The 24285-nt window shown below is 36.8% G+C and overlaps 1 protein-coding gene across 1 annotated transcript in view; it reads left to right on the plus strand.

The window, feature by feature from the left end:
- Nucleotides 1-23950, plus strand: part of LOC310640779 (VPS10 domain-containing receptor SorCS3-like) — a gene marked incomplete at its 3' end in the record, with an annotated part of 510250 nt that extends 486300 nt beyond the window's left edge. The window contains exons 24-27 of the mRNA XM_083363297.1: nt 6936-7035; nt 9372-9477; nt 22565-22725; nt 23886-23950. Of these exons, the coding sequence (XP_083219423.1) occupies nt 6936-7035; nt 9372-9477; nt 22565-22725; nt 23886-23950 (432 nt within the window). The remainder of the gene's footprint in view (nt 1-6935; nt 7036-9371; nt 9478-22564; nt 22726-23885) is intronic.
- Between the last annotated feature and the right edge of the window lie 335 nt (nt 23951-24285).

The raw sequence follows: 24285 nt of genomic DNA on the forward strand, positions 1-24285 counted from the left end.
TTCTCAGAAGCATCACTGGCTGAGAAATTCTGCTAATTGAAATCCACACATCTTCAAGTGGACAAAATTGAGAAACACTGGTCTAGGATGTTTAAGCTTGCCAAACTTCCAGTATAAATATTGATTTTGTCTTTAAACTGGTGATTGACAATCACCTAAAAATGGAAATCATCAAGTAGATTTTCTGAGTATATGATTTCATTTTTTTTAAAAAAATATTTTTGAAGTATTTATTTCTGGAGGGTTGACTTATTAGAACAATTGATATAATATTTTGATAGCCATCTATCTTGAGATAATATTTGTTTGTAACCAATTAAACCACAGTACTTTAAAACCTGTATCTAAGAATTTAAGTCAATACTTAAAAATACAACACAAAAGCATGCCGTAGAAGCAATAAAATTGTTAAGAACAAGAAAATAAAATACATAATGGGATAGCATACTTTTGTTCCACAAATATTTTTGGGGGCGGGTCCCTTCAGAACAATTTTTCACTCTTAAGCCCTACAGATTTCTTGGTAAGATTTCAGAAATGATTTGCCATTGCCTGCTTCCTCAGGTTGAGAGAGGATGACTTGCTTTGTTCCTAACGCAGGACTAGAAGTTATAGATTCCCAGTTTTTAGCCTTATGCCTTAACCACTCCACCAGATTGGCGCTCTCAGCAAAGATACTACTGAGTAAACAGAAAGTTACTAAAGAGATTTATTAAAGAGATCGGGAGAAGAAAAACAATACTGTATCCACTTGAGGAAAACAAATACAATGCCATACTTACACAAATGAAAGTACTAGGAGATAGGGAGTATAAAGATGGTTTTAGGGTCCAGATAAAATATATAAGAAAAATATATCATTCATTCATCCATCATCAGATGTTTCTATTACTACAACTCTGAATAGCTTTATTAACATACTGTATCTAAGTATATTAAGTATCCTCTGCTTGCCACTTTCTTCCAACTCCTGATTGAAAATGCTCAAGACCAGATAATTGATTATTCTATCCTATGCTGCCTTTGGTTTGGCTTGTATTAATCTGAAGACAAGAATCTCTGCATCATATGTTTGCTATATCCTACTTTGCATCAGATGCAAATTACTTCAACATGATTCCAAACTGCTGATCATTTTTTTCTGGTTTTAATTCTTCAGCTTTGTACATCTAGACAATTAAAACAAAGTGCACAAAAACTGCATGTGGTTTAGAAGATAACCTCAGGAGCCCTTCTGGTTTGAATTTTGATTACAATCTCTTGCTCATTTGGAAGTAATTTTTTTTTAACTCAGATAAGCGTGCTTTTCAGTAGATGTGTACAAAGTTACACTATTAATCAATGTGAACTTGATTAGGTAGGCAGTAGCTAAACCACAGTGCAAAAGAAATCCTAAAGCAAAACATTCAAGTTCTTTTTATCAATGGAATATGTAGGATAGAAGACAAATGCTAATAGCTATAGAAAGCAGTATATATAGTAATGCTGTAATAAATTCCCTTAAGTCAGAAATTGGCCACAGTTTTTGATTAAATTTGAATGAGAATTTACTTAATTTACTTAATTAACTTCTAGCAATTAATTTTTGCAAGGAGCTGAGGCTGAAGGTAGGTAGGACAGTGACAAAAAATGCTTTGTGGCCTCATGATAAAATAAGGATGCTAAAGTTTTCCTTTTTGCCCACAGGTCCTTGGCTTAATACTAAAATTTCACGTTTGCTTGTTTTTTCCCTTTTTCAAAATAGTAGAAAGAGTTGTGATTGATTTCCAGCAATCATAATCAGTGAGTAGCAATGAAAGGGATTGCCCAACTCTCAATTAAATAAAAGTTCTCTTGTTGTTTGCTCAATATTTTTTTTCTAAAACCCAACCATTTTTTTGCCTATATAACTCGCTATTACTTAGCCAATTGGAAGGGAGCTGCAGTTACTGTATCTGTTATTTTAGCTTCGTTCCATTTTTCCCCTTTCTTTTTTTTTTCCTTTTCATTTTAACCATGCTTTGAATTCTTTGAAATATGGAACAACATCACAGTATACAACTGCCTTTGTCCTTTCTATAGACAAATATAATCGTATCAAATTGATTTTCACTGTTCCAGCAAATTCCTGACATGCAAACTGTATTAATATTCTCTTCTGGTATCAGACAATTACTGTAATTAATATAATCAAAATTTAATGGGACACACTGCATTTGGAGTAATTATGTAGAATACAATATTTCAGCAGGTGCAGCTTTTCTAGTCTTTGTACATTGCATTTAGCTTATACCTGTCAAAATCTTTCTTCTAGAAAACAACTGAAGGCATAGGGCACTTAATTTTTTAAAGATTTTCTTGCTTTACACATGAGTGCTTTTCCAGATTAATTGGCTCCTTTTCCATTTGTTCTAACCTACCTCAAAGTGCCAGATTTCATTTTTTAAGCCTGTACTAACATGGGATCAAGAGAACTGAATGACTGCCTGTATGCTTTAACCCAGACTTTGAGATTTTCCTTTCAGGAAGCTTATTGAAGAAAAGGACTTTTCCATTGACATTATTGTGGTTTATCTATCATAGTCTCTCTCTGATTCCAAGTAAAAACATCTTCCATCTCCAGTTTTTAACCAGTTCCGTATTTCAGTTCACCATTCTAGTAATCAGAAGTATTCTTTTTGATTTTTTTTCTAAAGAACAAGACTTATAACAGGACTATTCAGAAAATTTCATTACTCTTGGTGATAGCCTGCTAAACAATCCATAACATATATATTTTGTTGTTGTTGTTAGTTGCGAAGTCGTGTCTGACCTATCGCGACCCTATGGACAACGTTCCTCCAGGCCTTCCTGTCCTCTACCATCTTCTGGAGTCTATTTAAGCTCACGCCTACTGCTTCAGTGACTCCATCCATCCACCTCATTCTCTGTCGTCCCCTTCTTCTCTTGCCCTCAATCCTTCCCAGCATTAGGCTCTTCTCCAGCGAGTCCTTCCTTCTCATTAGGTGGCCAAAGTATGTGAGTTTTAGCTTCAGGATCTGGCCTTCTAAAGAGCAGTCAGGGTTGATCTCCTCTAGGACTGACCGGTTTGATCGCCTTGCAGTCCAAGGGACTTGTAGGAGTCTTCTCCAGCACCATAGTTCAAAGGCTTCAATTCTTTGGCATTCAGCCTTTCTTATGGTCCAACTTTCACTGCCATACATTGCAACTGGGAAGACCATAGCTTTGACTATATGCATGTTTGTTGACAGGGTGATGTCTCTGCTTTTTAGTGTGCTGTCAAGATTTGCCATGGCTTTCCTCCCCAGGAGCAAGCGTCTTTTAATTTCTTGGCTACAGTCCCCATCTGCAGTGATCTTGGAGCCCAGGAAAATAAAATCTGTCACTACCTCCATTTCTTCCCCATCTATTTGCCAGGAATTGAGAGGGCCAGATGCCATGATCTTGGTTTTCTTAATGTTTAGTTTCAACCCAACTTTTGCACTCTCCTTCTTCACTCGCAACAAGAGGCTCTTTAGTTCCTCTTCACTTTCTGCCATTAGAATGGTATCATCTGCATATCTTAGGTTGTTGATGTTTCTTCCGGCAATCTTAATTCTAACTTTTGATTCATCTAGCCCTGCCTTTCTCATGATGTGCTGCATATAAGTTAAATAGGCAAGGCGACAGTATACAGCCTTGCCGGACTCCTTTCCCAATTTTGAACCAATCCGTGTCCAGTTCTCACTGTTGCTTCTTGGCCCGCATATAGGTTTCTCAAGAGACAAATATGATGGTCTCGTACGCCCATCTCTTTAAGGACTTGCCACAGTTTGTTATGATCCACACAATCAAAGGCTTTAGCATAGTCAATGAAGCAGAAGTAGATGTTTTTTCTGGAACTCTCTAGCTTTCTCCATGATCCAGCGTATGTTAGTAATTTGATCTCTAGTTCCTCTGCCTCTTCGAAATCCTGCCTGTACTTCTGGTAGTTCTCGATCCACATACTGCTGGAGTCTAGCTTGTAGGATTTTAAGCATAACTTTACTAGCATGAGAAATGACTGCAATGGTGCAATAGTTTGAACATTCTTTGGCACTGCCTTTCTTTGGAATTGGAATGTAAACTGATCTTTTCCAATTCTGTGGCCACTGTTGAGTTTTTCAAATTTCCTGGCAAGTTGAGTGTAGCACTTTTACTGCATTGTCTTTTAAGATTTTGAATAGCTCAGCTGGAATACTGTCACCTCCACTAGCTTTGTTGTTGCTCAGCTTTTCTAAGGCCCACTTCACTTCATATTCTAGGATGTCTGGCTTGAGGTCAGTGACCACCTCATTGTGAATATCAGGGACGTTAAGCTCATTCTTGTATAGTTCTTCTGTGTAATTTTGCCACCTCTTCTTAATCTCTTCTGCCTCTGTTAGGTCCCTGCCATTTTGGTCCTTTATCATGCCCATTTTTGCATGAAACATTCCTTTCATCTCCAATTTTCTTGAAAAGATCTCTGGTCCCCCCTATTCTATTGTTTTCTTCTATTTCTTTGCATTGTTCATTTAAGAAGGCATTCTTATCTCTTCTAGCTATTTTTTGGAATTCTGCATTTAATTGGGCATATCTTTCTTTTTCTCCCTTGCCTTTCGGTTCCCTCCTTTCCTCAGCTATTTGCAAAGCTTCCTCAGACAGCCATTTTGCTTTCTTGCATTTCTTTTTCTTTGGGATGGTTTTAGTTGCTACCTGTTGTACAATGTTGCGAACCTCTGTCCATAGTTCTTCAGGTACTCTGTCTATCAGATCTAATTCCTTAAATCTATTTGTCACCTCTACTGTATATTGAACAGGGATATGATTTAATTCATACCTGACTAGCCTAGCGCTTTTCCCTACTTTCTTTAATTTAAGCCTAAACTTTGCAACAAGAAGCTCATGGTCTGAGCCACAGTCAGCTCCTGGTCTTGTTTTTACTGACTGTATAGAGCTTCTCCATCTTTGGCTGCAGAGCATATAGTCAATCTGATTTCTGTGTTGACCGTCTGGTGATGTCCATGTGTAAAGGCGTCTCTTGGGTTGTTGGAAAAGAGTGTTTGCTATGACCATCGTATTCTCTTGACAAAATTCTATCATCCTGTGCCCTGCTTCATTTTGTACTCCAAGGCCAAATCTGCCTGTTATTCCAGTTATCTTTTGGCTTCCTACTTTAGCATTCCAATCCCCCATGATGATAAGGACATCATTTTTTTGGTGTTAGTTCTATAAGGTGCTGTAGGGCTTCATAGAACTGGTTAATTTCATCCTCTTCAGCACCGGTGGTTGGGGCATAGACTTGGACTATTGTGATATTGAATGGTTTGCCTTGGATTCGAACTGAGATCATTCTGTCATTTTGAGGATTGTATCCCAGTATTGCTTTTCCTACCTTTTATTGACTATGAAGGCTACTCCATTTCTTCTGAGGGATTCTTGCCCGCAGTAGTATACCTGATGGTCGTCTGAATTAAATTCACCCATTCCTGTCCATTTTTGTTTGCTGATACCTAAGATGTCGATGTTCAGTCTTGTCATCTCTTGTTTGACCACGTCCAGCTTTCTTTGATTCATGGATCTTACATTCCAGGTTCCTATGGAGAAAAAATCTTTACAGCATCGGACTTTCCTTTCACCACCAGACACATCCACAGCTGAGCGTCCTTTTGGCTTTGGCCCAGTCGCTTCATTCTTTCTGGCGCTACTAGTACTAGCCCTCTGCTCTTCCCCAGTAGCATATTGGACGCCTTCCAACCTGAGGGGCTCATCTTCCAGCGTCATATCATTTTGCCTTTTGGTACTGTCCATAGGGTTTTCATGGCAAAGGTACTGGAGTGGGTTGCCATTTCCTTCTCCAGTGGATCACGTTTTGTCAGAACTCTCTGCTATGACCTTTCCGTCTTGGGTGGCCCTGCCCAGCATAGCTCATAGCTTCATTGAATTATGCAAGCCCCTTCGCCACGACAAGGCAGTAATCCATGAAGGGGAGCATATATATTACAATTGTTGATATAAGTGTTGAACTGAAATACTTCTAAGTGAAAACATATGATAAAGTGAAATGGATGTGATTTTCGAAGAGGGAGTTTTTGTTTCATAATATTTTCATTCTACTCCCAAGGTCATTTGGCACCTGCCTTTTCTCTGACACATAGATGTCAAAAAAATAATGCTGTGTTATAATTTAGCAAAATTGAATGCAGCTTTAGGGACATCTTCAAATAATGTCTTTATAGTATACCTTAACCCCTGCTTTTACAGAGGTTAAAATGCTCTTCACCCCCTAAGCAGGCTATTAAATCTCTGTCATTTAGGTAAACCCACTGGACCAAATGTGTAATTCAAAAGTTATGAGCTTTGTAAATTCCCTACTGACAAATTCATATTTTTCTGTAGAATTTTTTTTAGCTCTTTCTTAAATGACTGGGCACTGAATTTAGGTTTTTCTGAAAGCAAAACCAAGCATAACACACCATATTCTTTTGTGTGTGTTTTTGTGTCTATGTGTGTGCTTGTGTGTGTGTGTATGTGCAAGCACACATTCACATATAAGTAAGTGAGCATGAGTGGAGAAAGAGGGGGAAAATTACAGTTGGAACTAAATCTGCTGCAGCTCTAGTTTGTTCCAAACACAATCTTAAAAATATATTTCTGAGACTGATAAATAATGTAACAGCAATAACTTAGTAATTAAAAAAATGCAATGTAGTTGCTATCAATTCTACTCTCACTTCTAATTGCATTACTTCCAGAAGATTTTTCTTCCCCTCTTCTTCATATTTTGGGATTATTCTGACACACAAAAGGACTCTTTTTGTGTGTGATTGATGTAATAATTTGGATTTTGAAAGAACTAACATGTGGTGAATGACTGCTCTTAATACACATGTGCCAGGGAGAGTTATTATTAATTTCTGTTGTTTATGAATATTTAATTTTCTTCTACCAATCCTCAGGCTGTTGAAATCCTTTTCAGTGCTCTAAATCAGAACCTGGTTCAATTTGAGTTGAAGCCCGGTGTGGAAATAATTGTTTACGTCACTCAGTTAACATTAGGTAAGTTGGCACCAGAGAAAAGATCTAGAGAACACAATGTAATATCTTCTGATCAGCTTATATTTTTCTGGAAGAAAAATAAACATTAAAGAAAGCTATCATATCGATCCTGGGCATTGTTCAGGAACAAGTTGGTACTGCACTTTTAGTAAACATTCAGAAAAGCTTGTTAGAGCTGTCCAGATACCTCTTAAATGGCTCTAGGTGGGTGAAAACTGCTCTAAGTAGGAACCACTTAAATATATTTCACTTGGAGATGTGCTTCAAAAATCCAGTCATCCCCTATTCATAAATCTAGTCTACTATAGAGAGCGTCCTCTCGTATGGTATTGTGGTTTGGTATGCTGGTCTGACAGCCGCAGACAGGAAAGTATTACAGAGGGTAGTGAGCACAGCACAAGACATTGTGGGCTGTTCCCTGACACCACTGGATGACATCGCCAGGGCTCGTTGCCTTGGAAGAGTGAGGAAGATTCTCAGGGACAACTCACACCCTGGATGGTATCTCTTTACTCTACTACCATCCGGTAGGCGATACAGGAATATAGCCAGCCGTACTGTTCTGAACCAGCCCTCTTCTGGCCTTGTAAAGGCAAACCCCTATTTAAGAAGAAGAGACTGGAGAGCTTCCAAGGCTAAAAGGCATCTGCCAAGATTTAATTACGCAGTTAACAAAAACACAAGAGCTTGTCTTCTCAAGCGGAAAAGTTGCTTTCAGCAACCAGCCCCTCCCCAAACACTCCTTTTATAGAGAGCTCAGGGCGTGGTCTCCCTGTGCCTCCTCCCGAGGAGTCTCACAGCCTTTCTTTGTTTGTTCCTGCTCGACTGCCTCCTGCGTCGGGCGTCCTTGAACAGGGCCAGCTGTGGGTCATCTTCCTCCGCACTCTCGGGCTCACGCAGCTGAGAAGAGGTCCCCGGCTGAGGACTCTGCAAAGCCTCCAAATCATCATCAGCCGGTTCGTTTCCCTCCTCCCCCACATCTGAGTCATCCGATACATCGGAGCCGGCTGTCGGACCCACAGGCTGGCCCTGAGTCACAACACGTACCAACAGGCTGAAAAATAGCTTTTATCCGTGGGCTGTTAGGCTTTTAAATGCAGAATTGACTTGGGAAACCGGTGTGTGGTGTAGTTGGTTCACATGGTGTGGTAGGATGGAGGGTTTGTTGACACTGTGTGCTGGGGGGAGAGAGCATGGGGGGAGGCTCAGCTAATCTCAATGTACACATGTTGTACTTTGACAATAAAGGTTTATTTATTTTATTTATTTATTTTAGTTGAGAGATGAAACAACTGGTGTAACTGATTCAAAAACAGAAAGTTATTTGAAAAGGTTTAATCTGGTATTGACTGATGTTCAGTAGGGATGAAATAGTCTATTCAGATTTATAAAAACATGACTGTGGCATATAAGAGATTTGTTTCTCCAGTTCTTTGTCTTTCAACCATAACTAGCATAATTTTAGCTAGTTATAACCTAGCAAAAGAAGAACAGAAAACACAGGAATTTTATTTGATTTTTCTACTGTAGGAAGCAATCATGACAAATAACAGTTTTTAAAAGGGAAAATATTAAATAAAGTTTTTTTTTAAAGTACATCTTAACTCCTGGTGACCATATTAAAATTAGGGAGGGGGTAGGAAGTGATTTGTTCTCAGCTCAAATGGCTTTTCAAAACTAAAAGGATAGTTGAAAACTGAAAGCAATTTTCTTTCATCAAATCGATGAAAAGTGAAAAAAAAGCACGAAGAATTTGTTTTCTGCCTAGCATTAAAAACTACAGCCAACATTATGATAAATCCTGTTTAAGGGATTGACTTGACTCTTTTGCAAACAGTGTTCCTGATTAGCAGCTGTCTCCAGCATAGTTGCAGTATATCAACTGGAGACCACAGAATAGGGAGCAGATACAAAAAGAGCATGGCATGAATGAAATGGTTTAGTTACTGGCAGTGCTTTTTTTGTAAAAGAAAAAGGTGCCGGAACTCACACATGTCATACAACCCACCTTGCCTACCCTACAAGGTTCCATCCAAAAAAGGTGCCGGAACTCCGTTCTGAGCGTTCTATGAGAAAAAAAGCCCTGGTTACTGGGCAACCTGCTATTTCTTTTTCATTATGGAGCTACTTGGAACCTTGAGTGTTCCATGGGAGTAGTACTGATCCCTCACCATACCCCTGACTACAGCACACACAGAGAGACACATACAAACACAGAGAATCTGTTTTCTTGTTAATGATAATAACCTAGCAGCAGTAAAGACAGATACAACTTGCCATCTCTACATTTAATGACTTCATCTCACTATATAATGTAATCTTTTTCTACCTCTCAGCACCTCTTGTTGATCCTGGCACTGGACACAGCAGTTCTGCAATGCTGATGTTGCTCTCAGTGGTCTTTGTCGGCTTGGCTGTTTTTTTAATCTACAAGTTTAAAAGGTATGTTGGTACTCCTTTCTGCTATTCACAGAAAATCTGCTCAAATGAAACAATGCAGCTAGCTTTCCTACAAATTGATTTAAGCTTTCAGGAAAAGATGGGAAAGAGTGGAGGCTTTATTCAAGGAAGGGAAGCAAAGATGAATTCAAGGCATGCACCATAAATATAAGTATCAGTCACATACACTGAGATGATGGACATATGACTTCACTGGCCCTCTAAAGTTAGGAAATGTAACGTACACATTCTGAATTAATTGTTCAAGCCATTATCAGTGGAGCCAGTTCATGGAGTTATGCTGAACAGAACTGCCTCTTAAGGACAATAATAAGTACTGTAACTTCAAGGGGATAAGCATTTTTGCAGTATTTCTTCCACTCTTCAGATCCTGTAGGAAAATACTGTTTATTATTAACCAATAAAGTTGTTTGTGGCCCTGATTAGTAGCTGCTGCTCATTTAGTACTTGGTCACTATCTCATTATTATTACCCCTAATTTTCATATGTACATCATGGAAATTAGCAATAATAAGTTTAAAAGACTTGTAAATGTATATGTTTCCATTCACTTGGTTTCTATCATCATAGATTTAATTGGTATACAGGTTGCCGAATACCCAGAGTCCAAGAATTAGCACATAAAATATAACTAACAGAGTCATTTATACAGAGCATAATTATAAATTTGGAAAGACATGATAAGAGTTGAACTTGTTTTTAACCCCTCTGGGTCATACTCAATTTTGTCCATTAGCTAATGGATTGGATTTTGTACTGACATCAAACACTTCTCTCTTCCCAGCCTGCTCTGAAAATGAGGAAGATATATTTATATTGTACAAGCAGAAGTCAGTTCACATAACATTGCGTACATTTTTTCAGACTGCTTTTATCTACATTTTTCTGGTTTTATAGTGTTGCTTATTTTTAAAAAAGTTACAAAATGTTTTCATTACATATGTTCTGTCTCTTGGGATTTGTATACATTTTGATCGTTGGCTAAAAATCAGTATTATTAGTTATCATTACTTACATCTCAATAACCTGCCCACTAAAATGAAAGAAGGTCAGTGCAGCTGATTGCTTTTTCCATTGAAATATCTGTCAATAAGGAACTGAATTCTCTCTGTTCTCAAAAGCAGCACAATTTTTGCTTGCTAAAAGCATGATGGATTGACTGATAGATTGGATTGACTCCAGCATTGCCATTTCAGGAAGCAAAATATTTGTCATTTGTCCAAAAAAGCTAACAGAGTTTCCCCATGCTGTTTTAGTGATCTTTCAGAAAGTATATTTTGGGAAACTTCTATAATTATAACTCCGTGAATGACTACTGTTTCACAACCCCAAGAAATCTTAGGGCTTCAAGTACAGATTTTACATCTAACTATCATTGTTTATGGATATTCGAGGAAAAGTATGTAAATTGCAACATTTAGTTGGTTGAAACAAATCAATCAACATTTATTTAACATCTCCATTATGGGTTTCTTAGCAAAATATGAGTTTCATACCTATTTAATCCTATTTTCAAGTGTCTTTCAGGATGAAACAATGATATACTTAACACTTCAGTAGGTCAGTGAACCAAAATGCCAGAGAACAGACATAATTATCTTTTTTATGAAAAATTCACTTGCAGCAGGTTATCAAAATCTGGCTGCAACTTTACAAGATCTGCCACATTTGAAATGATGAAGTTATTCATCACAAACCTAACCATATTTTTATTTTTATCATAATGATTCATGCCATCAATAAAAGTCTTTACAATGAAGATAATGGGGCTGAGACTTTCACACAGTCTTTCTATATTGTTTCTATTTAATTATATGACCGCAAAAAAAATAGTTTGCTTATTCATTCACGGTACAGTCTAATGGGTAAAATGTTTCATAACTCTTTGTCATCGTTAGTGCTGTCACCAAGAAAAGAGAAGGAAGATTAGATTTATTGATAACTTACAAATAAACTTTAATCCTAAGCCTAGTTGATGAATAGTGATCAGTAGTTGCATTGCATAATGCAAATAATTTAGGATATAATGTGTAAATGTGTAGAATGCAGTTATCCATATTAGTGAAAAATATTTCTGCTATTCAGAAACTTTTCAGAACAAGAGCTTTCAGATCAAGACTACCAAGAAGATATAATATTGGAGTGATGTTCCAAAATATAGATAAAGATACTAAAAGTGGATGGGAACAGTAGAAAAGCTAATTTTGAACCCATGTTTCAGAAAATACAGTTTTATAGCAAAGAAATGTCTATCTGCCAGAAGTTACCGTTGCTTGGGCAAGAAATATTTTTTTTCTTTTCTTTTTATGATTCTGTAGTCATGGTATTTCCAAATGTGTACTGGCAGTTTTATCTCAAAAATGGATCTTATTTTCTTATCTTTATTTTTTTTATTAAAAAGTTTTACAGATACATTTTAAACATAAAACCCATCCCTCCCCCACCCCCACCCAATTTCCCCTCCCTCCCCCTCACCCCCGACTTCCCAGAGCATAATACAGGGTTATTGACCCTAACAATCTTAAACTATAATATGCTAACTAACTATAATAACACTTTAAATCCTATCATACTTTAACTCTCCTTAAAAATAACTAAATAATAATAAATCTTATAAATCTAGTACTTATTCAAATGCTAAATGAAATTTTTAGTCCCATATTTATTCTGAATATAATCAATCCGTCTTCTCCATTCCAAGATATATCTTTGTTGCAAATGGTCTTTCAAATTATGCTGAAATTTTTGCCATTTCTGCCAGGTTCGAAACTTTTAAAGTCCATTCTTCTATAGTAGGCAAATCCTCCTTCTTCCAATATTGCGCTACCAAAAGTCTTGCTGCCATTATTAAATTCAACATCAATTTAGTTTCTATAGCAGTACAGTCTATAGTAATACCCAGCAAAAATAATTGTGGAGAAAACTTTATCTTTTTCTTAAATATCTTCTGCGTATTCCACCAAATTTTAATCCAAAAAGCTTTAACTTTTTTACAAGTCCACCATATATGATAATACGTTGCATCATCACAACCATACCTCCAGCATTTAGGCTGATAATTTGTATACATACATGCCAATTTCTTAGGATCTAAATGCCATCTATAAAACATCTTATAAAAATTCTCTCTTAAATTTTGTGCCTGTGTGAATTTTACATTTCTGACCCAGATTGTTTCCCAAGTATCCATCGTTATTGATTCTTGAATATTCTGGGCCCATTTTATCATACAATCTTTAACAAGTTCTGTTTCTGAGTCTATTTCTATCAATGCATTATATATCCTTCTTATATGTGCAGGACTTTGATCTCTAATTTGTTTAACCAAATTTTCATCTGCTATAGAAATACCAATTTTCTAATCCTGTTTCCATCTAGCTTGTAACTGCCCTTACGGAAACCAAGTTTGTACTATCTTTTATTCTTTTAAAATATTAAATGGCTTTAATTGCCATACATTTCTTTCCAATCTAAGAATTTCTTTATATGTAATCACATCATGCATAAATCCCACATTTATATTTTCTATTGCATTTTTAGGTATTGCCCAAATTGGAATTTTATAATTCAACTTATAACGATATTTTTTCCAAACTCGCAACAGGGCATATCTTAATATATGTGTCTTAAAAACATTATCCACTTTTTTGTCATACAATAAATAAGCATGCCAACCATATAACAAATTATATCCTTCAATATTCAATAATCTCCCTTATGTTAAGTTAAACCAATTACTAATTGATGATTATGCCGCAGCCTCGTAATATAATTTAAAATTGGGCATTTTAAGACCACTTCTTTCATATACATCTTGCATTATCTTAAGTTTAACTCTCGGTCTCTTCCCTGCCCAAATAAATTTATTAATACCTCTCTGCCATTCCTCCAAATTTGAGTCTTTTTTTAAGTATAGGTATCATTTGAAACAAGAATAAGAATTTAGGTAAAACATTCATTTTCACAGCTGAAATTCTTCCCAATAAGGACAGTTGTAATTTTTTCCAACTATCTAATTCTTTTTTTTAACCATAACAATTCATAATTATTTTTATATAATTTCGCATTTGAAGCTGAAAGATATACCCCCAAGTATTTAATTTTCTTAACTATTTCAAATCCCGTTAGTTTTCCTAAAACTTCCTTTTGTTCTTTAGTCATATTTTTAGACAACATTTTAGTTTTTTGCCTATTTACCTTACATCCAGAAACTTGTCCATATTGTAAAATTATTTCCATTAAATCTATAACCGATTGAGTTGGTTGACCTAATGTAATAACCAAGTCATCCACAAACACTTTCAATCTATAATCTTGATCTTTAATTTTAATTCCCTTTATTTTCTTTGAATCACGTATCTTGATCAACATTTCCAATGTTAAAACAAACAATAATGGTGACAGCGGACAACCCTGTCTTGTACCCTTTTCAATTTTACAAGCTTCTCTTAAAATACCATTGATTGTTTTCTTATCTTTAGTTTGGTAGATATTATATGTACACACATGTATAAATATGTATGTGTATTTTTCATACAGTATATTGCATTCATTTAAAATGTACTGTCTTGTAGAAGTACCTACTCATCTATAGTAGGGCAAATATTTCAATTTCCTATACTGCCACCAACAAAGATAATTATGCCTGATAGCAGAGTTACACTAGGGAGATCACTACTGTTAGATGTTGATGGGGTTTTGTTTTAAAGGGAAATTGGACTAGATATGGGAGACTGAACTCTCAACCTCTCATAGTACTGATGGCTATTTAGTAGCTTAAATCTCAAATTCTGGGTGTGAAAGTAAACAAGAACTATTACTACCCTATATATGTTTCAATTTTGTAAATACACCTGTTGATCCCTGTAAGAGGTATTTTGCTGGAAGAGGCAAATATATACATACACACACACACACACATATATATATATATATACACACACACACAAACACACACACACACACACACACACACACACACACACACACACACACACACATATATATATATATATATATATATATATATATATATATATATATATATATATATATATATATATATATATATATATATATATATATATATATACATACATACATATATATAGTCTTTTAATTTCTTGGCTACAGTCCCCATCTGCAGTGATCTTAGAACCCAGGAAAATAAAATCTGTCACTACCTCCATTTCTTCCCCATCTATATGCCAGGAATTGAGAGGTCCGGATGCCATGATCTTGGTTTTCTTAATGTTAAGTTTCAACCCAACTTTTGCACTCTCCTTCATCACCCACAACAAGAGGCTCTTTAGTTCTTCTTCACTTTCTGCCATTAGAGTGGTATCATCTGCATATCTTAGGTTGTTGATATTTCTCCCTGCAATCTTAATTCCAGCTTTTGATTCATCTAGCCCTGCCTTTCTCATGATGTGCTCTGCATATAAGTTAAATAGTCAGGGCGACAGTATACAGCCTTGCCAGACTCCTTTCCCAATTTTGAACCAATCAGTGGTTCCGTGTCTAGTTCTCACTGTTGCTTCTTGACGCGCATATAGGTTTCTCAAGAGACAAATAATATGGTCTGGTACGCCTATCTCTTTAAGAATTTGCACAGTTTGTTGTGATCCACACAATCAAAGGTTTTAGCATAGTCAATGAAGCAGAAGTAGATGTTTTTTCTGGAACTCCCTAGCTTTCTCCATGATCCAGTGTATGTCGACAATTTGATCTCTAGTTCCTCTGCCTCTTCGAAATCCTGCCTGTACTTCTGGTAGTTCTTGATCCACATACTGCTGGAGTCTAGCTTGTAGGATTTAAGCATAACTTTATTAGCATGTGAAATGAGTGCAATGGTGTGATAGTTTGAACATTCTTTGGCACTGCCTTTCTTTGGAATTGGAATGTAAACTGATCTTTTCCAATCCTGTGGCCACTGTTGAGTTTTTCAAATTTGCTGGCAAATTGAGTGTAGCACTTTTACTGCATCGTCTTTTAAGATTTTGAATAGCTCAGCTGGAATACTGTCACCTCCACTAGCTTTGTTGTTGCTCAGCCTTTCTAAGGCCCACTTCACTTCACATTCTAGGATGTCTGGCTTGAGGTCAGTGACCACCTCATTGTGGTTATCAGGGACGTTAAGCTCATTCTTGTATAGTTCTTCTGTGTAATTTTGGCACCTCTTCTTAATCACTTCTGCCTCTCTTAGGTCCCTGCCATTTTGGTCCTTCATCATGCCCATTTTTGCATGAAAAGTTCCCTTCATCTCTCCAATTTTCTTGAAGAGATCTCTGGTTTTCCCTATTCTATTGTTTTCTTCTATTTCTTTGCACTGATCATTTAAGAAGGCATTCTTATCTCTTCTAGCTATTCTCTGGAATTCTGCATTCATTTGGGCATATCTTTCTTTTTCTCCCTTGCCTTTCGGTTCCCTCCTTTCCTCAGCTATTTGCAAAGCTTCCTCAGACAGCCATTTTGCTTTCTTGCATTTCTTTTTCTTTGGGATGGTTTTAGTTGCTACCTGTTGTACAATGTTGCGAACCTCCGTCCATACTTCTTCAGGCACTCTGTCTATCAGATTTAGTTCCTTAACTCTATTTGTCACCTCTACTGTATATTCAACAGGGATATGATTTAATTCATACCTGAGTGGCCTAGTGCTTTTCCCTACTTTCTTCAGTTTAAGCCTAAACTTTACAATGAGAAGCTCATGGTCTGAGCCACAGTCAGCTCCTGGTCTTGTTTTTACTGACTGTATAGAGCTTCTCCATCTTTGGCTGCAGAGCATATAGTCAATCTGATTTCTGTGTTGACCATCTGGTGATGTCCATGTGTAAAGCCGTCTCTTGGGTTGTTGGAAAAGAGTGTTTGCAATGACCATCGTATTCTCTTGAGAAAATTCTGTCAGCCTGTGCCCTGCTTCATTTTGTACTCCAAGGCCAAACTTGCCTGTTATTCCGGTTATCTTTTGCCTTCCTACTTTAGCATTCTAATCCCCCATGATGATAAGGACATCATTTTTGGGTGTTAGTTCTATAAGGTGCTGTAGGGCTTCATAGAACCAGTCAATTTCATCCTCTTCAGCACTGGTGGTTGGGGCATAGACTTGGACTACTGTGATCTTGAATGGTTTGCCTTGGATTCGAACTGAGATCATTCTGTCATTTTGAGGATTGTATCCCAGTATTGCTTTTCCTACTCTTTTATTGACTATGACGGTTACTCCATTTCTTCTGAGGGATTCTTGCCCGCAGTAGTATACCTGATGGTTATCTGAATTAAATTCACCCATTCCTGTCCATTTTAGTTCGCTGATTCCTAAGATGTCGATATTTAGTCTTGTCATCTCTTGTTTGATCGAGGTTGCCTTGATTCATGAATCTTACATTCCAGGTTCCTATGGAGAAAAATCTTTACAGCATCGGACTTTCCTTTCACCACCAGATACACCCACAGCTAAGCATCCTTTCGGCTTTGGCCCAGTTGCTTCATTCTTTCTGGTGCTACTAGTACTAGCCCTCTGCTCTTACCCAGTAGCATATTGGATGCCTTCCGACCTGAGGGCTCATCTTCCAGCATCATATCATTTTGCCTGTTGGTACTGTCCGTAGGGTTTTCATGGCAAAGATACTGGAGTGGGTTGCCATTTCCTTCTCCAGTGGATCACGTTTGGTCAGAACTCTCTGCTATGACCTTTCTGTCTTGGGTGGCCCTGCACAGCATAGCTCATAGCTTCATTGAATTACACAAGCCCCTTTGCCACGACAAGGCAGTAATCCATGAAGGGGTTTAATGTTATAAATTGTTACAATTGGCACTCTGCTGACACATATGTGGATGGTTTATTAAAGGCCTGCATAAAGCAAGAGATGCCATTGGATAAGTGCACATGGAAGAAAACTGAGAGGAATAAAAAGTATCATATTGTGAAAAAAATGATATAAGAATATTAATTCTTTTATATGTTATTTAAAAAATAATGTTTCTGTGTACACCCTTAGGGAGCTTCCCCACAGACAATCTAAAGTAGACGGAAGTGAGTCTATATTTGTTCAGCAGGGCAGGTGTAGAAAAATTGGTTCAGCTTCTTTGTTGAGTGTACAGGACAGGAAAAAAAAATCTTTCCTACATCACATATACAGATAGTCGTTGTTTGATGACTGCCTCATTTGGTAATCATTCACCATTACAACAACAATGAAATGTTAACTTGGTGACCAATTCTTACATTTATGATCTACACAGGTCTATAAAACAAAAGAAAGCTGAAGTAAGATGGAAAGCACAGTTGTAGTCTTTGTTGTTTAGAACGGAATCTCTGTAAAGGTTTAGTATAATGATATTAGTTAGTTATCATACTAGAAATGAGGAGGAAGCTGCAGCTTGTCTCCAAAATTACTACAGGTAGTCCTCAATTTACAACAGTTCATTTAGTAACCATGCAAATTTACAACAGCACTGAAAAAAGTGATTTATGACTGTTTTTCACACTTATAATCATTACAGCATCCCCATTTCATGTGATCAAAATTCAGTTGCTTGGCAACTGACTCATATTTAGGTTGACTACAGTCCACCAGGGTCATGTGATCACCGTCTGTAGCCTTCTGATAAGTTAAGTCTTATCAGATTCACTTAAGAACCCTGTTACTAATTTTAAAAGTGCATTCATTTACTTAAGAACTGTGGCAAGAAAGGTCATAAAATGGGGCAAGAGTCACATAATAGATGTCTCACTTAGCAACAGAAATGTTGGGCTCAATTTTGCTTGTAAGCCGAAAACTGTCTGTGCAACATTTCAAAGTTGAAACAAACATTATATGATTATATTCGGATGTGAGGGGAATTTACAAGAAAATTCACAGGAAATATCCCCAATTTTTATCTTCATTTTCAAATATGGGAAGAAAAGGGTACATAACATTTTCAATAATAAAATAGATCAATACTACAGTAAAAAACAAGTTGTGTATATTGGACCACTGCGTATTTTATGTTAAGAGTTCTAATATTCATTCATCACATCCTAATTTTCCTTTCTGATCTGACTGAGGATGACCATGGTGCCACTAAAAGAGTCATAGGAATTTTTAACCGGATACTTTAATATATTCTCAAGAACATAAAACAGAAAGGCATATGTGAAGAAAAAAGTGGAATATTTAATGTCAAGAAGTCTGGACTGCCTTAACTGGCCCACGTTTGTTTTATAATTCCAGCATTATGTAGACTGAGGGCACCATCTTTTTAGTTTTCTTTTGGTCTACTATGTACCGAGAAGGAGAGATTTAATGAGTTCAAGAAACTCAGTTCTTTCATTAGTATGATATCTAGATCGATATAGGAGTGCTTTTGTCTTGATGAAAGTACTGTTGAAGCACAACTTCAAGGAACACTACAAAGTAAAGCACCTTCCTATTTCTAAGCAGCAAAGTGGGCAAGAAAAATGGCTTCTGCATATGTGCAGAAGCCCCTTTATCAAAGTAAAATGGCTGTTTAAGACAGATCAGTCCTGCCTTTGTGCTTCTAATTGAAGATTCAAGATAGAATATATTGCTTTTTTGGCATAAAGGATCTTACTGGGCCAGCTCACCCTTTGTGCCCATCCAAGTTTAATCAAAAGAATAAATTTCTGACATGACGCTTTTTATTCATTAAACTCTGTACATTTCCATATGTATTTCTCATATATTGTTTTGGAAATGTATTTACTTAGGTGACTCATGTAACATGGTAGTAAAATTTGGATTAAGTTGAGAGTACGGAATTTTATTTTATTTTACTTTTTTTTGCCCTCTTATCTACTCTAACATGACAGAGAAGGGAAAACATAAAACCCATTTAAGCTTAAAAGGCAGCCGGTACAGATACTAGGGTTAGAAAGAGAAAAGAAACCAGGCAAGATTTCAAGAAATAATGACATATTTATATGAGTTATTAATGACCTAATTAAGATATATAAAATCAGGCAAGCGTGCACCAAAGCTAAATGAGCTTGGCTCATAATCTGCAAGAGCACTAGGACAATCATACAGGTCTTAAAAGATAAATCATAGGGAAAATCAAAGGTACCTGATAACTTTACCCTAGAGAAAATAAGATTAAGCAGAAGCGCTGACTGTTTTTCCTCCCAGCCACTTAACAGTCAAAAGGATGTCAAAAGGAGGTGAATAAAGGAAAAGTCACACAACATTTATTTTGTAGAAAGCTCATGATAGCTATAATTGCCTGGAAAAGCAATCAAGGTATATGTTACTATTCCAATTTGTTAAATAATGTCTGTTATTTTTCTCATTTGATAATTTTGATACAAGTAAGCTCTTTATTTAAAAACACTATCTCCTTCTCTTTGATGTGTTTGCTTCAGTTGTTACTGTTGTTTAATCAGATTCTCTGAATTTGCATTTATTAGTTGACATCGTCTTCTTCGTTATGTAAGATATACTATGCAGCAATAGAAAATTACATTATTTCCTATTTGTAACAGAGCAGCTACAGCTTCTACTTCCTTTGGCTGGATGTCACAGTGGTATAGATTTTCTTTCACAGTCTCTTTGTAGTGCTTGTATGATCAGCCTCAAGGTCTTTTCCAAGATTCTAGTACATTATAGTGCAACTGGCACCATTCTGATGACATGTCCCACCCATCTCATCTGGGCTCTGATAGTCAGGCATTGGATGCTGGTGGAATCTTCGTAATCCAAGACTTCCAGGTTGGAGAAACAATGAATGACAAGAATGGAGCAAGGAATGTGCATGCCATGTTTCTCCAGTTATTTGATGTGCCTTTGTTATAGAATCATGGACTCACATTCATATAGGAAGACAGAAATAACCACAGTCCAGTAAACTTTTAACTTTGTGAAGATATAAATGTTGATTGAGCACTCTTGGGAGCAGCTACCTCAGTGCTCACAAGTTGGTCTTGCTGATCTTGAAATCTATTTCTGTGTCCAAAGATTTATGACTCAAGTATTTAAAGCTGTTTACATGCCTAGTTTAATGAAGAGAAGGACTAGGAGTAACATGATAGCAGTGTTCCACTATCTCAGGGTTGCCACAAAGAAGAGGGAGTCAGGCTATTCTCCAAAGCACCTGAAGGCAAGACAAGAAGTAATGATTGGAAACTAATCAAAGAGAGAAACAACCTAGAATTAAGGAGAAATTTCCTGACAGAACAATTGATCAGTGGGACAACCTGCCTCTACTTCCTGTAATGAACCTTTGTCTGCCAGCATGAACTCACTGAGTGCAACAATGCCAGTGCTATGAGTATTGCTTGTCTTTCAGGACTTGACATCTTGTCTTTATTCAGCAAGGTACAGACCTTCCAGGCTCCACAAATAAGTTTTATTTGATGCTTTTCCCCCTTAATTTCCAACTACTATAGAAACAACCAGCTACCTGCAGTTAACTAATGAAATGTTGTTGTGGGGCAGGCAGTTTTTAGGGTACCTTTTTAAACCCATTCCATCATGCAGATGTGAGTAGTGCTAGATTAGAAAGGTTGCCCAATACTTTGGATGTTGCCAGACATCTCTGCTGCTGTTCATACAGAGATGAACAACCATGTGCTGGTTTGTGACTATAACTGCCAGTGGTCACCTCCAGGTGTTACTTTGCTACTCCCCCATTGCTGCAGGACTCAAAAATTCGATTTGGCCCTAGAGGGTTTGCAGATGAGCTGTAGATGAAGCTGAATTGCAGAACAGAAATCTCTGTACAATAGAGTTCTAAGTGAAGCAGCTGCAATTCTCTCAGTAATCCAGTGGCACAGAGGATCGTTACAACTGGGGACGTCTTTTCTGCAGTGGATGACAAGGATGTCTAAATATCTTGTCATGCTCTTAATGCTCTACCATTTCTCCTGGACCTGGCTAGGTTGGACTAGAAGACCTCCAATGTCCCTTCCAGCTTTATTCTGATTGATGCCTTCTTGACTGTTGGACTGTTGATTAGTTGTTTTTTTTCCAATCAATGTGCCAGAATCAGTCTTCATACTGGATAGAAAATGCCTTATCTCACCAAAATTTCCAGGGGATTTTGGTTAGGTTCAGATTAGAGAAGCCAACTCCAATGCTCCCATGAAGTTGTCTCTTCCCAAAATTGTTTCATTAAATAGGATTTAAAGGTAAAGGTTCCCCCGCACATGCGTGCTAGTCGTTTCCGACTCTAGGGGCCGGTGCTCATCTCCGTTTCAAAGCCGAAGAGCCAGCGCTTGTCCGAGGACGTCTCCGTGGTCATGTGGCCGGCATGACTAGACGCCAAAGGCGCATGGAACGCTGTTACCTTCCCACCGCAGTGGTCCCTATTTTTCTACTTGCATTTTTGCGTGCTTTCGAACTGCTAGGTTGGCAGAAGCTGGGACGAGTAACAGGCGCTCACTCTGCTACGCGGCACTCGGGATTTGACCTGCCAAACTGCCGACCTTCTGATCGACAAGCTCAGCATCCCAACCCACTGGCATACAAATGCTACAAAAATGTGATCCAGTGGAATTTTTTTCTCTAGTCAGGATTCAAATTAAAAAAGAAATACAAGGGCTTGTATTGTAATATTTTAATGTAAATTTCCTTCCTTCCTTCCTTTCTTTCTTTCTTCCTTTCTTTTTCTTCCTTCCTTCCTTCCTTCCTTTCTTTCTTCCTTCCTTCCTTCCTTCCTTCCTTCCTTCCTTTCTTCCTTTCTTCCTTCCTTCCTTTCTTTCTTTCTTTCTTCCTTTCTTTCTTTCTTTCTTTCTTTCTTTCTTTCTTTCTTTCTTTCTTTCTTTCTTTCTTTCTTTCTTCTTAGGGTTTGCATTAAATGCCAATGAGTATCAGCTTTCATATCTGACTCTCTTATGAATATCTGACTCTCTTATGAATTTTTTCTACCATGTTAAGTACTTTCTCCAACTTACATAGTGAAATTAGTCCTAGCACTTACAGATACATTTTTAAAAGTCCCCCTCCTTTCTTCCTTTTATTTTTGTGACACAACTTAGCTAAATAATAAATCATTATTACTATTAAGAAGACCAATATATTTGTTATTTAAAATAGTTACCTAACTGAAGATTTGTTTCTTTTATATGCAGGAAAATTCCATGGATCAACATCTATGCTCAGGTCCAACATGATAAAGAACAGGAGATGATTGGTTCTGTCAGCCAAAATGAAAATGCACCCAAAATTACACTTAGTGAATTCACAGACCCTGAAGAACTCATGGACAAAGATTTGGATGCACGGGTTATAGGTAAACAGCATGGGCATCCATCATTCAATGACGGCGATAGTCACCATCCCAATCACACATGTCCAACTAAGGACCTGAATTGTCAATGTGAAAGGAGGAGGAAAAGCATCATAATGTTTTCTGTAATCAATTCATATCATATTAAGAATATAATTCAAATTAAATCAGTTTTAGTTTTTGATGTGACTCCACCCAACCCCAACACTTTATTTCACGCTGGTTCAGAATTAAAGTGTTGCCCAAAATATAATTGTATCACCTTTAAACATATAGAAAATTCTTTGTTTCTTATTTTCTCCCATTGATGAATATAAGTATTTCTCAGATCAAGTAGATTTACATTAATAAAAAAGATAAGAAATAGATTGTCAAATTTAACCAACAAGCAGGACTAAAATAACTTAGGTGAACTCATACCAAGACATTAAAATCAATAATATTTATTAAAGAAAAATTAGGAAGCTATAACAATAGAATTCTAGTAACTACTATTTCAAGAACAAACAAAAAAACTATTCAAATTCTTCTACAGCTCCTTTTCTTCCCTGCTTGACTCCTTCTTTTGTATGGGAAAACCATCTGCTCCTTACATTTGTAGTAGGCAGATTCTGTTACCCTTATTTTGTGAGAATTAATTCATACATCTATTATCTTCTGGATAATATTACACTGTTTTTCTGCCTGGAAATTTTTCAACTCTTGAAAAATAATAAAGCATTAGAAGGCCACCATTGAAACACATAAATTGTGTTTCAATAAATACAGGGGGGGGGGAGATTGAATGTGAAATTGTAACAGACAGTCCAGTAATGGTTAATATCACAAAAAGGAAGCTACTGCTTCCACTTCAGCATCTGAATTTCTGCTTAACTCTTTCTCATTTGACTTCCATCTTCTACTGTCACACTATCCATCACTCTTTTCCATAATTCAATGCTTTCTGATGTCTAGCATACAGCATCCTTATTTTATATGGAGTAATTTCTTAGGTTCTCAACCAAACCAAAGATGGAAAAACAGCTTTGTTGTTTGTGCATCAATTTCCACATACCATTCACCTGTCAGAAAAAAAATATGTCTGCTCAAATTAAAATAATTTCAGAATTAAATTAAGATGCAATTTACAAATTTACTTTCTCTCTCTTTTTTCTTCTGCTTAGGAAGCATCTCAACGATCTCCAACAGTGAAAGCACAAAGGAAATACCGAACTGCACTAGTGTTTAATAACAGGAGTCCATTTTGACAATAACATTTCCCAGTTTTTATTTTGTAATTAATATTATAATTAGATGAAGGGGAATTCTTCTTATTCTTATTAATATTAATGGTGTGGACTTTTTGTTTTCTTTTTCAGGGGACATTTATAAGTGAGCATTTGGCAAACCATATCACAATATGATATACAGCTGAATGAAATTGTGGTATAAGATCCCAAATTTCAATTGAAGAATTGTGGGTTTTTTGTTTGTTTTTGCCAATGGCAATCTCAAAAGGCTATTTAATGGCTCTTACCAGATTTGTCTGTGTATAGTGCTTTCTTATTCTGATTCAGATAACTG

Source organism: Vipera ursinii (genome assembly GCF_947247035.1).
Source record: "Vipera ursinii genome assembly, chromosome: 5".
Classification (NCBI taxonomy): domain Eukaryota; kingdom Metazoa; phylum Chordata; class Lepidosauria; order Squamata; family Viperidae; genus Vipera; species Vipera ursinii.